The 13,452-nt window shown below is 43.4% G+C and overlaps 1 protein-coding gene across 1 annotated transcript in view; it reads right to left on the minus strand.

The window, feature by feature from the left end:
* The window catches only part of PKP1 (plakophilin 1), a 184,789-nt gene that overhangs the window by 7,728 nt on the left and 163,609 nt on the right, over positions 1-13,452 (minus strand). The window contains exon 12 of the mRNA XM_069756477.1: positions 3,435-3,519. Coding sequence (XP_069612578.1) covers positions 3,435-3,519 — 85 coding nt within the window. The remainder of the gene's footprint in view (positions 1-3,434; positions 3,520-13,452) is intronic.

A 13,452-nucleotide genomic window follows, 5' to 3' on the forward strand; every position in this document is an offset into this window, starting at 1 on the left:
CTATGACCCAAAGAACACCGTCCCCACTGTCAAGCATGGAGGTGGAAACATTATATTTTGGGGATGTTTCTCTGCTAAGGGCACAGGACTATTTCACTGCATCAATGGGAGAATGGATGGAGCCATGTACCGTAAAATCCTAAGTGACAACCTCCCTCCCTCCGCCAGGACATTAAAAATGGGTCGTGGCTGGTTCTTCCAGCAAGACAATGACCCAAAATATACATCAAAAGGCAACAAAGGAGTGCCTCAAAGAAAAGCACATTAAGGTCATGGTGTGGTCAAGCCAGATTCTATACCTTAATCCCATAGAAAACTTATGGAGGGAGTTGAAGCTCCGCGTTACCAAGCAACAGCCTCAAAATCTTAATGATTTAGAGATGATCTGCAAAGAGAAGTGGACCAAAATACCTCCTGACGTTCAAAAACCTCATCATCGACTACAAAAAAGTCTGACTGCTGTGCTTGCCAACAAGGGGTTTGCCACCAAGTATTAAGTCTTGTTTGCCAGAGGGATCAAATAATTATTTCTCACTGCAAAATGCAAATAAATTTATATAATGTATACAATGTGATTTTCTGTATTTTATTTTTGATAGTCTCTCTCTCAATGTTAAAATTAACCTACCCTTAAAAATATAGACTGTTCATGTCTTTGTCAGTGGGCAAACTTACAAAATCAGCAATGGATCAAATACTTTTTTCCTCCACTGTATATGGGGTATTGTTCAGACATTATATGGTGGTAGTTTGTGGTCTGGTTATGATGTGATGATATTAGTTCTTTGTAAGTGGTATCACTCGGTTACTATGTAGTGGTAGTATGTGGTCTGGTCATGGTGTGGTGGTATTTGTTCCTTGTATGTGTTCTAATTGGGTCACTGTGTAGTGGTAATATGTTGTCTACTCATGGTGTGGCAGTACTTATTTCTTGTATGTGGTATTATTTGGTCACTATTGCTCCAGATTTGTTCGACTTCAGCAGAAGTAACAGCATTCAGACATTTGGGGAACAAACCAGAGTTTATTTGTGACATATGGGATTTGTACAAATTTGTACAAAACAAAGAGGAAAAACGAGATTTGTCCTAAAATAACTGCTATGCTAGAGTGACACTTTAAACAAAATAAATTGCTATCAGTGGGAAAAACAAACAAGATAATACAAATGAAACAGACCAGAAAAAGAAAGAAAGTAAGCGGCACAGCTCGACTTTGCAGAGATTATAAACTCAATGTGGAGAGTTTCCCAACAAAAGGTAGTCCGATCAGGTGAAAGGCGGTGCTTGCGTAAAACAAAATGTCCATGTAAATAAAAAAATAGAAAAAACGCAATAGCACTCACCAATCAGTGGCAATTCAAACGTCCTTTATTAGAACATGCAGCAAATCATCTTCACGGTTCGCGCTAATACCAAGCGCTTCCACGGGTCTCACCCGTGGAAGCGCTTGGTATTAGCGCGAAACGATCGTCGTCGTCTTGCCTGTCGCACTCCTACTTTCACTCCCTCCCTTGAACCGTGAAGATGATTTGCTGCATGTGCTAATAAAGGACGTTTGAATTGCCACTGATTGGTGAGTGCTATTGCGTTTTTTCTATTTTTTTCTATACAAATGAAACAGTTAGATACACTACATATTACTAAGCATCAACATATATCAATATCCCCCATCCTCTGGAATTCCATGCCTCAACACGTCCGACTATCGACCACCCTCGGCTCCTTCAGACGCAACCTGAAAGCCCATCTCTTCAAGAAAGCCTCCAGCCTGCAATAACCATTCTGCCGCCTCGCCATCGCCAGAGCCGCCGCCTTGCCATCGCCACTGCCTCGCCCCTACCTTCTGCCTCTTCCCCACTATCCCATAGAATGTGAGTCCGCAAGGACAGGGTCCTCTCCCCTCTGTACAAGACTGTCACTGTAAACATGTTTACTGTAAACGATATCTATAACTCTGTATGTAACCCCTTTCTCATGTACAGCACCATGGAACTAATGGTGCTATATAAATAATTAATAATAATAATAATAATAATACAACAGCTCCATCTGCTGACAATGCAATGTAACTCCTCCAAAGTATAATAAGTCTGTAGAAAATATATCTTGACTCTCAGAAAGGGAAACGAGTAAATGGATAAAGGCAGCAGAAGCAGAAAATAAATCTATGCATGATTCAAGAACTTGGATATTAACAGAAACTGTCCAACTGATGATATGACTGCATATATATTTACAAAGGCCCAATTTTATTTTTACTTTTTCCCGTTCTTGCTAGCCCCCTTAGGGGACTTGAAGTTGCAATCATCCATTTGCTTGTGCTAAGCATCACTGCACATAGCAGAAATCATGTTCTCATTGGAAGCATTGCTACAGGCAGGGTTTCAAGGAGCCTCGTAATGACAAGCACGGGAGTCATCAGCTGTCATGGCAATCCATCGGCAAACTGTGATTACGTCACGGGAAAAGGTAATGATGCGTGGGCACGTCGGCGTTTATTGAATGCTGCTTTCAGAAATTGACAGAGATTGGCTCTTAACAAGTTAACAATTGCTGGTGGAGCGCCTTTCCAGCTGCGATTGTTAGTGGCAGGTCCTGGTTGTAATAATCAATCATCATCTGCCGGGCTTGCTGCGTGAGCCAACTGTATACACCCACTTCCGACATGCACATATATAGCCTGCAGATGTCATGAAGAGGTTAAAGGAGTCCTTAGGTAGTTGCTAACTACCCGTCTGCTCTGCCAAACTCCAATTTCGTCCTCCTCAGACAGGCATGGATCAGTCCTACCAGCAATTCTCATGTTTGAGGTGATTTCACATCAACAGAGCAGCTTCTTCTCTTCCGCACTGCTCTGTTGATGGTGTGTCACTGCTGATGTCATGCAGATTGACAGCTGGCTTTCCATTACCTAACTGCGAGGAGCTGGCTGACACTAAGCAAGACTTTGGCAGTGGCAGCCTGTCGACAGAGCAGAGCAGAAGCGAAAGAGCTGCTCTGTTGATGTGAGGTCAAATCAGAATTACCTGAGGCAGAACACTTTGTTCCAGAGCAGAAAAGGCAGGTAGTTTAGCTCTACTTGCCGGTAAGTTCTTAGCCTGATAGCCAGGAAATCCCAAGGATGACCTGGATAACTCCTCTAAGTGTGTTAACTTGTATCGTAATCGTAATATAATTTTCTGTATGTAATAAACTATTTATGTATTTATATACGGTAAATTTGGTTGGTCAGCCTAGCAAAACAACAGTAACAGAATATTCAGACGTTTGGATTAAACCCAGGAAAAGCCGTAATATTTGTATATGAAGTTTTTAGTTTTTATTCTGCTAATGACTTTACTTTGATGGAAAATACAATAACAGAATTGAGAAACGTTCTAAATTAATTCAACTTTATGGAACTTTCTGTAAAAATATCAAATGCTACTGTACCTGTTTTAAAATTCCTTGCAATTCTTTTTGAGACCACATGTCTGTCAAGAAAAGGCGGGCTGCTTCTGCAGCTTTAGGCGAAGCTCTGTAAAAGTAAAAAGAGTTAAAAACTAAACAATATATTGAAAATGTTACCAGCAATTTAGAAAATTAATCTTTTTTGATACCAAAATGTAAAATCCAAGAATAAAGTAAAAAAAAAAAAAATGTTAAAAGATACAAAAGAAGCATCCTACAAAATATACAAAAAAAATGAGGCTTTATTCAGGCCCCCCCCAAAAATGGAGATCTATCTGTTAAGGTACCGTCACATTTAGCGACGCTGCAGCGATACCGACAACGATCCGGATCGCTGCAGCGTCGCTGTTTGGTCGCTGGAGAGCTGTCACACAGACCGCTCTCCTGCGACCAACGATGCCGGTAACCAGGGTAAACATCGGGTAACTAAGCGCAGGGCCGCGCTTAGTAACCCAATGTTTACCCTGGTTACCATCCTAAAAGTAAAAAAAACAAACAGTACATACTTACCTACAGCTGTCTGTCCCCGGCGCTGTGCTCTGCACTCCTCCTGTACTGTCTGTGTGAGCACAGCGGCCGGAAAGCAGAGCGGTGACGTCACCGCTCTGCTTTCCGGCTGACCGACGCTCACAGCCAGTACAGGAGGAGAGCAGAGCACAGCGCTGGAGGACAGACGGCTGTAGGTAAGTATGTACTGTTTGTTTGTTTTTTACTTTTAGGATGGTAACCAGGGTAAACATCGGGTTACTAAGCGCGGCCCTGCGCTTAGTTACCCGATGTTTACCCTGGTTACCAGTGAAGACATCGCTGAATCGGTGTCACACACGCCGATTCAGCGATGTCTGCGGGGAGTCCAGCGACCAAATAAAGTTCTGGACTTTCTTCCCCGACCAGCGACAGCACAGCAGGGGCCTGATCGCTGCTGCCTGTCACACTGGACGATATCGCTAGCGAGGACGCTGCAACGTCACGGATCGCTAGCGATATCGTCTAGTGTGACGGTACCTTTAGTGTTATCAATACAAAAACAGTGTGGCTTTTTTTCCCTTCAAAAGTGAAAGACCACTTCTGCAGAGACAAATCCATCAAGTCAAATTTATAATCCCATCATGTGACCCCCAATGAGGGGGGTCGTATTTGACCTGCATTAGGAAAGAAAAACCAGTTTGTTGGAAAAACATACAAACTTTGCTTCCTCTTCACAGGTCCAGCAATAAGTCTTCGCCACTGCCGCCACTACAGAACATCACTCATCTTAGCAGCTCATGACATCTACATGGTCAGAGCCGCTGAGCTCACTAACTGGCATAGCACTGTCGCGAAAACATCGGTGCTGCAAAAAATATTAGTCAATGAGACACTCCGTGCTGGACCCAGGGAGGGTGGGTAAAGCACAGTTTTTTTGTTTTTTTTTTAGATCTTTCTTGAAAAAACAAAAACCCCTTGAAGATTTCTAGTTCATGAATACAATGATAGAATTATAGTAAACAGTTTACTTAAGCCACATAGTACAGCCTCAAAAAAATTTCCATGTTTCTCCTTTCCATTAGTAAAAAATGGACTGCGTTTGGATGAAACACAGATAGTTTCCGCATGCTATTTGTTTCTGTAGGGTGTCGCAGTTGCTAAACTTGTTTCCCCTCGCTACGGTGGGCAGGGTGCTTTAAATGTTTTACAATTACCCTCTTTTTGCCCCCTGTATTTTACTGCACTGGAGATTAGTTAATGTGCACCACTGGAGGGAGTCCTGGCAATTATTATTATATTTGGGATTCTCACCCCCTCCCCCGTGTCCCGGGTTAAAATATTGATGGGAGATGACTAGGCTGAGTCCACCACAGATATGTGGCTTCAAGTCGGGTTTTATGGTTATTATCCTTTGAGGATACTGTTTTAAGTGCAATGTATAAGATTACAACTGTACCCAACTTCATCCTCCAATTCAGAGTTCTGTGTTTATTGGTAAAATAAATATGCCTGTGCCATAAAAAACTTAAAGGAAAAAAAAGAGGTAGAGGAGAAATTCTTTGGGGTATTTGTTTATGGTGGGTGGTATATGATGCTCTCCCCAGTTCTTGTTTTTATCACTTGAATTGGCGAAATTGATCTCAAAATCGGATGAAAAAAAGACTAGTCCCATAGGCTATAATGTGTCATGTAGTGACTAGGGACTGTGGGTGCCTACCCAATCCCTCAAACTATGGGCTCCCTACTCTATCCCAGTCCCTCGGATTACTCCTGAATGTGGAGTCGCCAGGGTCACGTGCCTTGCTATGCTCCTATATTAACCCTTTAATGACATGTGCCGTACATGTACTGCGCATGTCGTGTCCCTCCCTTTGATGTGGTCTCCAGAGGTGAGCCCACATCTTTTCCTGGCACATGTCAGCTGTTTTGAACAGCTGACATGTGCCCGCAACAGCGTCGAGTGGAATCGCGATCCACCCACTGCTGTTAACCCGTTAAATGCCACTGTCAATCTTTGAAAGCGACATTTAATGTGATTGCGCTGAAGCGTGTTACTAATTCCGCCCATCGGTGACCCTGTCACATGATCGTGGGTCATCGATGGGTCGACATGACAACCAGAGGTCTCCAGAAGACGTTTATGGTTGTCATATCCAGATTGCAATGAGCGCTGCCCGGTGGATGGTGCTTATAGCAAGTGAGCATTTCTGCTACACACAGGCGATCTAATCATCAGCAAAGGCAATTGGACAAATGCAGCTTCTAGTCTCCCATGAACACTATTGAAGCATGCAAAAAGTAAAAAAAAATGTTTTTACAAATATTAAAAAGATGAAACAAATATAAAAGTTCAAATCACCCCCCCATTCACCCTATTCAAAATAAAACAATTAAAATATATATATGCATATTTGTTATCGCTGCATTCAGAATCAACTGATCTATCAAGTTATAAAAAGAACTAATCCGATTGTTAAATGGCGTAGCGAAAAAAAGTCAAAGCGCCAAAATTATGTTTTTTTGGTTGCCGCAACATTGCAATAAAATGCAATAACAGGCGATTAAAAGATCATGCCCACACCTACATGGTATCATGAAAAACGTCAGCTTGGCACACAAAAAAGAAAATGACGCAATTTTATTTTTTTTTAGCAAACTTTGGATTTTTTTTCACCATTTAAATAAAAAACAGCCTACACATGTTTGGTATCAACAAACTTGTAATGACTCGGAGAATGATGATTGCAGGTCAGTTTTAGCATTTGGTGAACATGGTAAAAAAAAATTAAGAAAACAGCTGTGGAATTGCACTTTTTTTGCAATTTCACCTCACTTGGAATTTTTTTCTCGTTTTCGAGTGCACGACAAGGTAAAAACAAATGGTGTCGTTCAAAAGTACAACTCGGTGATATCACCGCACACTGACGGAAAAAGCTGAAGACTGCCGAGTGCAGTGACTACCGCTGGAACGTAATGAGCGGCCCCGGAAGCAGATGCGGCCGGGAGACAGCGGGACGGGAGGACGCGTCGCTGGACAGGTAAGTATAATATTTATAATGTTTATTATTAATTTTATTCTTTTTTTTACAGCCCCCCTGCTCCATCCCATATCTGTAATGTCCAAGTTCAGGGTTCAGACACAAGTTCGCGTCATCTCCAGCCACAGAAAAACTCAGGCGAACCCGCCGATCCTGAATATCAGGGGGTTCACCCATTACTAATTATGAAATCTGAAGATTACCAAAGGATTTGAGTCACAATATGCCAGTGTCAGAAAGCTGGGTTTTGCACCCTAGGTCATGGGACTTCCAGCAGGACAATGACCCCAAACAAAGTTCAAGAAGCACACAGAAATGGATTAAAACAAAGCACTGGAGCATTCTGAAGTGGCAGCAATCAGTCTGGATCTAAATCCCATTGAACACATGTGGAGACATATTAAAATTGCTGTTGGGAGAAGACACCCTTCAAATATGAGAGACCTGGAGCTGTTTGCAAAAGAATGGTCCAAAATTCCAAATGAGAGGTGTAACAAGCTTGTTGATGGCTATAGCACAAGATTGATTGCAGCTATTTATTCCAAAGGGCGTGCAACCAAATATTAAGTTAAAGGTGCCAACAATTTGTCTGGCCCATTTTTGGTGTTTAGTGTGAAATTATGTCCAATTTAGAATTTTTCTCAGGTTTTTTGCGTTACTCCAATACACACAAAATAAATAAATATTTGTTTTACAACATATGTATAATTGCAATAATTTTCTTGGAGAAATACCGTACTTCATTTTCTAGAACAATTTCAAGGGTGCCAACACTTTTGGCCATGACTGTATATATAGCATTTGTAATTATATATACTGTACATGCATATATCTAGTGTACAATTTTTCTTTCATTTCTTTCATCTGTAAATATTGTAGCGTTTCTCCACTATCTGTGGATGGGGAGTGTTGTGAATTCTGTTGTCAAGCTCCCTCCTGTGGTCATGAATGGTACTTTGGCTGGTTCTGTCCATGGGCTGCCTCTGTTGGTTGTGAGTGAAGCTGCTGCTTCTGAGGTTCCTTCTACAGGTGAAGAGGTTAATTCGTTAGCTGGCTGCTCTATTTAACTCCACTTAGATCATTGCTCCATGCCACCTGTCAATGTTAAAACACCACAAGAAAAAATCAGTGTAAAAACATCCAGAAGCTAGTATTAAGGTCAAATACAAAAGTTTATTAAATATACACAAACAGACCTACAGACAGGACAGATGATAAAAGGGTGACAGATCTTCCCACATAAAAGATAGGCGGAAGGGCCGTATGTGGAACAACCTGGGAGACAGCACCTAATCATACATGTAGATACAAGCAGGACATCCTGCACCGTGACCATGTCTCGCATAACATACCTGTAAATACAGCAGGGTCACACACAGGCACTCCCGCCCTCCCCAACGCGCGTTTCAGAAGTACGGAACTTCCTTCCTGAGGAAGAAAGTTCCGTACTTCCGAAACGCGCGTCGGGGAGGGCGGGAATGCCTGTGTGTGACCCTGCTGTATTTACAGGTATGTTATGCGAGACATGGTCACGGTGCAGGATGTCCTGCTTGTATCTACATGTATGATTAGGTGCTGTCTCCCAGGTTGTTCCACATACGGCCCTTCCGCCTATCTTTTATGTGGGAAGATCTGTCACCCTTTTATCATCTGTCCTGTCTGTAGGTCTGTTTGTGTATATTTAATAAACTTTATAAACTTTTGTATTTGACCTTAATACTAGCTTCTGGACGTTTTTACACTGATTTTTTCTTGTGGTGTTTGTTCTATGGACTTCAGTGTGTCCGTACATGTCCGATAATATACTATGGGCTATTTCTATATACTCTAGATACATTTAAAATGTTGCCCCATAGCTTCAGGTGTTTTCCTGTTTATTATTTCACCTGTCAATGTTCCAGTATTGGTCTAGTTCACTCCTGGATCGTTCTTGTGACCTGTCTTGCCAGCAGAAGCTAAGTTCCTGCTTGTTTTTCTTTAGTTTGCTATTCTTCTGTCCAGCTTGCTATTTTGATTTTTGTCTTGCTTGCTGGAAACTCTGGGACGCAGAGGGAGCGCCTCCGCACCGTGAGTCGGTGTGGAGGGTCTTTTGCGCCCTCTGTGTGGTCTTTTTGTATTTTTTTGTGCTGATCGCAAAGTTACCTTTCCTATCCTCAGTCTGTTCAGTAAGTCGGGCCTCACTTTGCTAAATCTATTTCATCTCTGTGTTTGTATTTTCATCTTTACTCACAGTCATTATATGTGGGGGGCTGCCTTTTCCTTTGGGGAATTTCTCTGAGGCAAGGTAGGCTTATTTTTCTATCTTCAGGGCTAGCTAGTTCCTTAGGCTGTGTCGAGTTGCATAGGGAGCGTTAGGAGCAATCCACGGCTATTTCTAGTGTGTGTGATAGGATTAGGGATTGCGGTCAGCAGAGTTCCCACGTCTCAGAGCTCGTCCTATATTATTTGTAACTATCAGGTAATTCCGTGTGCTCTTAACCACCAGGTCCATTATTGTCCTTACCACCAGGTCATAACAGTACAGGTGGCCCAAAGTATTAATGCATCTCAATAGAGGGATAAGAGAAGTTCTGAGACCATTTTTTTTTCTTTGCAGTGTGTTTTGTCTCTCTTTTCCCCTTTACCTCTGGGTGGTTCAGGATACAGGTGTAGATATGGACATTCAAGGTCTGTCCTCTTGTATGAATAATCTCACTGCAAGGGTACAAAACATTCAAGATTTTGTGGTTCAGAATCCGATGTTAGAGCCTAGGATTCCAATTCCTGATTTGTTTTTTGGGGATAGATCTAAGTTTCTGAATTTCAAAAATAATTGTAAATTGTTTCTTGCGTTGAAACCTCGCTCCTCAGGTGACCCTGTTCAACAAGTGAAAATCATTATTTCTTTGCTACGTGGTGACCCTCAAGACTGGGCATTTGCGCCAGGAGATCCGGCATTGCGTGATGTTGATGCGCTTTTTCTGGCGCTTGGATTGCTTTATGATGAACCAGATTCAGTGGATCAGGCAGAGAAAATCTTGCTGGCTCTGTGTCAGGGTCAGGATGAGGTAGAGATATATTGTCAGAAGTTTAGGAAGTGGTCTGTACTCACTCAGTGGATTGAATGTGCCCTGGCAGCAATTTTCAGAAAGGGTCTCTCTGAAGCCCTTAAGGATGTCATGGTGGGATTTCCCATGCCTGCTGGTCTGAATGAGTCTATGTCTTTGGCCATTCAGATCGATCGACGCTTGCGTGAGCGTAAAGCTGTGCACCATTTGGCGGTATTATCTGAGCATAGACCTGAGCCTATGCAATGTGATAGGACTTTGACCAGAGCTGAACGGCAAGAACACAGACGTCGGAATGGGCTGTGTTTTTACTGTGGTGATTCCACTCATGCTATCTCCGATTGTCCTAAGCGCACTAAGCGTTTCGCTGGGTCTGCCACCATTGGTACGGTACAGTCGAAATTTCTTTTGTCCGTTACTCTGATTTGCTCTTTGTCATCCTATTCTGTTATGGCATTTGTGGATTCAGGCGCTGCCCTGAATTTGATGGACTTGGAGTTTGCTAGGCGCTGTGGTTTTTTCTTGGAGCCCTTGCAGTAACCTATTCCATTGAGAGGAATTGATGCTACGCCTTTGGCCAAGAATAAGCCTCAGTACTGGACCCAATTGACCATGTGCATGGCTCCTGCACATCAGGAGGATATTCGCTTTTTGGTGTTGCATAATCTGCATGATGTGGTCGTTTTGGGGTTGCCATGGCTACAGGTCCATAATCCAGTATTGGATTGGAAATCAATGTATGTGTCCAGCTGGGGTTGTCAGGGGATACATGGTGATGTTCCATTTTTGTCTATTTCGTTATCCACCCCTTCTGAAGTCCCGGAGTTTTTGTCGGAATACCGGGATGTATTTGATGAGCCCAAATCCGGTGCCCTACCTCCTCATAGGGATTGCGATTGTGCTATCAATTTGATCCCTGGTAGTAAGTTTCCTAAGGGCCGACTGTTCAATTTACCTGTGCCAGAGCATGCCGCTATGCGGAGTTATGTAAAGGAATCCTTGGAGAAGGGTCATATTCGCCCGTCGTCGTCACCATTGGGAGCAGGGTTCTTTTTTGTGGCCAAGAAGGATGGTTCTTTGAGACCTTGTATTGATTACCGCCTTCTTAATAAGATCACAGTCAAATTTCAGTATCCCTTGCCGCTGCTGTCTGATTTGTTTGCTCGGATTAAGGGGGCTAGTTGGTTCACCAAGATAGATCTTCGTGGTGCGTATAATCTTGTGCGTATTAAACAGGGCGATGAATGGAAAACAGCATTTAATACGTCCGAGGGCCATTTTGAGTACCTGGTTATGCCATTCGGGCTTTCTAATGCTCCATCAGTATTTCAGTCCTTTATGCATGACATCTTCCGAGAGTACCTGGATAAATTCCTGATTGTATATTTGGATGATATTTTGGTCTTTTCGGATGATTGGGAGTCTCATGTGAAGCAGGTCAGAATGGTGTTCCAGGTCCTTCGTGCGAATTCTTTGTTTGTGAAGGGGTCAAAGTGTCTCTTTGGAGTTCAGAAGGTTTCATTTTTGGGTTTCATTTTTTCCCCTTCTACTATCGAGATGGACCCTGTTAAAGTCCAGGCCATTTATGATTGGACTCATCCGACATTTGTGAAGAGTCTGCAAAAGTTCCTGGGCTTTGCTAATTTTTATCGTCGCTTCATCAGTAATTTTTCTAGTGTTGCTAAACCGTTGACTGATTTGACCAAGAAGGGTGCTGATGTGGTCAATTGGTCTTCTGCGGCTGTGGAAGCTTTTCAGGAGTTAAAGCGTCGTTTTTCTTCTGCCCCTGTGTTGTGCCAGCCAGATGTTTCGCTCTCGTTTCAGGTCGAGGTTGATGCTTCTGAGATTGGAGCAGGGGCTGTTTTGTCGCAAAGAAGATCTGATAGCTCAGTGATGAAACCATGTGCCTTCTTTTCTAGAACGTTTTCGCCTGCTGAGCGCAATTATGATGTTGGCAATCGAGAGTTGTTGGCCATGAAGTGGGCATTCGAGGAGTGGCATCATTGGCTTGAAGGAGCCAAGCATCGCGTGGTGGTCTTGACGGATCTCAAGAATTTGACTTATCCCGAGTCTGCCAAACGGTTGAATACTAGACAGGCTCGTTGGTCGCTATTTTTCTCCCGCTTTGATTTTGTGGTTTCGTACCTTCCAGGCTCTAAGAATGTGAAGGCTGATGCCCTGTCAAGGAGTTTTGTGCCCGACTCTCCGGGTGTTCCTGAGCCGGCGGGTATTCTCAAAGAGGGGGTAATTTTGTCTGCCATCTCCCCTGATTTGCGGCGGGTGCTGCAAAAATTTCAGGCTGATAGACCTGACCGTTGCCCAGCGGAGAAACTGTTTGTCCCTGATAAATGGACTAGTAGAGTTATCTCTGAGGTTCATTGTTCGGTGTTGGCTGGTCATCCTGGAATCTTTGGTACCAGAGATTTGGTGGCTAGATCCTTTTGGTGGCCGTCTTTGTCGCAGGATGTGCGTTCTTTTGTGCAGTCCTGTGGGACTTGTGCTCGGGCTAAGCCCTGCTGTTCTCGTGCCAGTGGGTTGCTTTTGCCCTTGCCAATCCCGAAGAGGCCCTGGACGCATATCTCTATGGATTTTATTTCGGATCTCCCTGTCTCTCAAAAGATGTCGGTCATTTGGGTGGTTTGTGATCGCTTCTCTAAGATGGTCCATTTGGTACCCTTGTCTAAATTGCCTTCCTCCTCTGATTTGGTGCCATTGTTTTTCCAGCATGTGGTTCATTTACATGGCATTCCGGAGAACATCGTTTCGGACAGAGGTTCCCAGTTTGTTTCGAGGTTTTGGCGAGCCTTTTGTGCTAGGATGGGCATTGATTTGTCTTTTTCCTCGGCTTTCCATCCTCAGACAAATGGCCAAACCGAACGAACTAATCAGACTTTGGAAACATATCTGAGATGCTTTGTTTCTGCTGATCAGGATGATTGGGTGTCCTTTTTGCCTTTGGCTGAGTTCGCCCTTAATAATCGGGCCAGCTCGGCTACTTTGGTTTCGCCGTTTTTCTGCAATTCTGATTTCCATCCTCGTTTCTCTTCAGGGCAGGTTGAGTCTTCGGACTGTCCTGGTGTAGATACTGTGGTGGATAGGTTGCAGCAGATTTGGACTCATGTGGTGGACAATTTAACATTGTCCCGGGAGAAGGCTCAACGTTTCGGTAACCGCCGGCGCTGTGTGGGTCCCCGACTTCGTGTTGGGGATTTGGTTTGGTTGTCGTCTCGTTATGTTCCTATGAAGGTTTCCTCTCCTAAGTTTAAGCCTCGTTTCATTGGTCCGTATAAGATTTCTGAGGTTCTCAATCCTGTGTCGTTTCGTTTGACCCTTCCAGCTTCTTTTGCCATCCATAATGTATTCCATAGGTCGTTGTTGCGGAGATACGTGGCGCCTGTGGTTCCATCCGTTGATCCTCCTGCCCTGGTGTTGGTTGAGGGGAAGTTG

Source organism: Ranitomeya imitator, chromosome 3 (assembly GCF_032444005.1).
Source record: "Ranitomeya imitator isolate aRanImi1 chromosome 3, aRanImi1.pri, whole genome shotgun sequence".
In the NCBI taxonomy this organism is placed as follows: Eukaryota; Metazoa; Chordata; class Amphibia; order Anura; family Dendrobatidae; genus Ranitomeya; species Ranitomeya imitator.